This window comes from Penaeus monodon, chromosome 22 (genome assembly GCF_015228065.2).
Source record: "Penaeus monodon isolate SGIC_2016 chromosome 22, NSTDA_Pmon_1, whole genome shotgun sequence".
Lineage (NCBI taxonomy): Eukaryota > Metazoa > Arthropoda > Malacostraca > Decapoda > Penaeidae > Penaeus > Penaeus monodon.
Genome location: NC_051407.1, coordinates 10,404,866 through 10,405,929, shown reverse-complemented (window position 1 = coordinate 10,405,929; position 1,064 = coordinate 10,404,866). Strand labels below are relative to the sequence as shown.

Sequence of the window (1,064 nt, the reverse complement as noted above, 5' to 3'; positions counted from 1 at the left end):
TTTTTCTATGAGCAAAAGATCAAAATAACAACCATTATCATTTTCTTAATTATCTTAAAGCCATTCCACCAAGATGTTGAAAAAAATCAAACTTCTCTCATTCCCACATTGGAATGATCACCCCAAAAAATCAAACAGACTTCACACATCCATAATAATCACATTTAATTATCTCAACATAATTCTTAATCATAACATCATTTAGTTGCCATTTTATGAGATCATAATATTAACTTACGGTTCTATAACATGTTATCACAGTCTCATATATAAAATTTTCATTGAAAAACTTGTCCCAATTTACTTTTACTAATCAGTCAATGTTAAAAAATAAAATTAAATCCGAACTACCAAGTAACCCAGTGTATTTTTAGGGCTTTACTGCTATTCACAAAAAATATAAAATACTATGTTTTATAACACTGCACTCATCATGGCAATCCAATAAAAAGGAAATAATGGTCAACCACACAATTAATGAAAACAAAAGTGTTAGCTTTAAAAAGGGAATGAGGGAGATGAGAAGCCCAAATCAGAAATCCACTCTGTGCTTGCCCAGAGAAGTGAGGTGAAGTGACAGTTCTGGTGAGAAGAGGAGGCATGTCAGGAGAAAGAGGAGGCAGTGTATGAGAGACTCCCTTGCGTGTAGAGGATTTCTCTTCCATCTGACTGTCTTCATCAGGTTCGCCCAGAACAAAGGAGAGTGAACGGGAAATGCGTCTTGCATGTTCCAGTGTCACCATGCTAACTGGTCGCGTTCGCAAGGGAGGCAGAGGCCAATCTCCATTCAGCCGGCTACTCGTAGGCTTGCTTGGACGCTTGTTGACCATCATATTGGAACCAGAGTTGTTTATGCTGCCCATACTTATGTTGCTCATGCTACTGAGGCTGCTTATGCTACTCATAGCTGCAGCTGATGCATAGCGAGGTGGTTTGTGGTGCACAAGAGGTGACCAATTTAGATCTTCCTGGCTTCTATCTACTGACTCTAGACTCCAGCTGGGATCCCTCTGCATTCTTCAGTATCATTGTTCAAATAACATTAATGAATGCTAACTATCTTT

General features: G+C 38.3%; 1 protein-coding gene across 1 annotated transcript in view; it reads right to left on the bottom strand.

Moving 5' to 3' along the window:
- The window catches only part of LOC119586930 (cytoskeleton-associated protein 5-like), a gene marked incomplete in the record, with an annotated part of 31,731 nt that overhangs the window by 6,091 nt on the left and 24,576 nt on the right, over window positions 1-1,064 (bottom strand). The window contains 1 exon segment of the mRNA XM_037935662.1: window positions 555-1,017. Coding sequence (XP_037791590.1) covers window positions 555-1,017 — 463 coding nt within the window.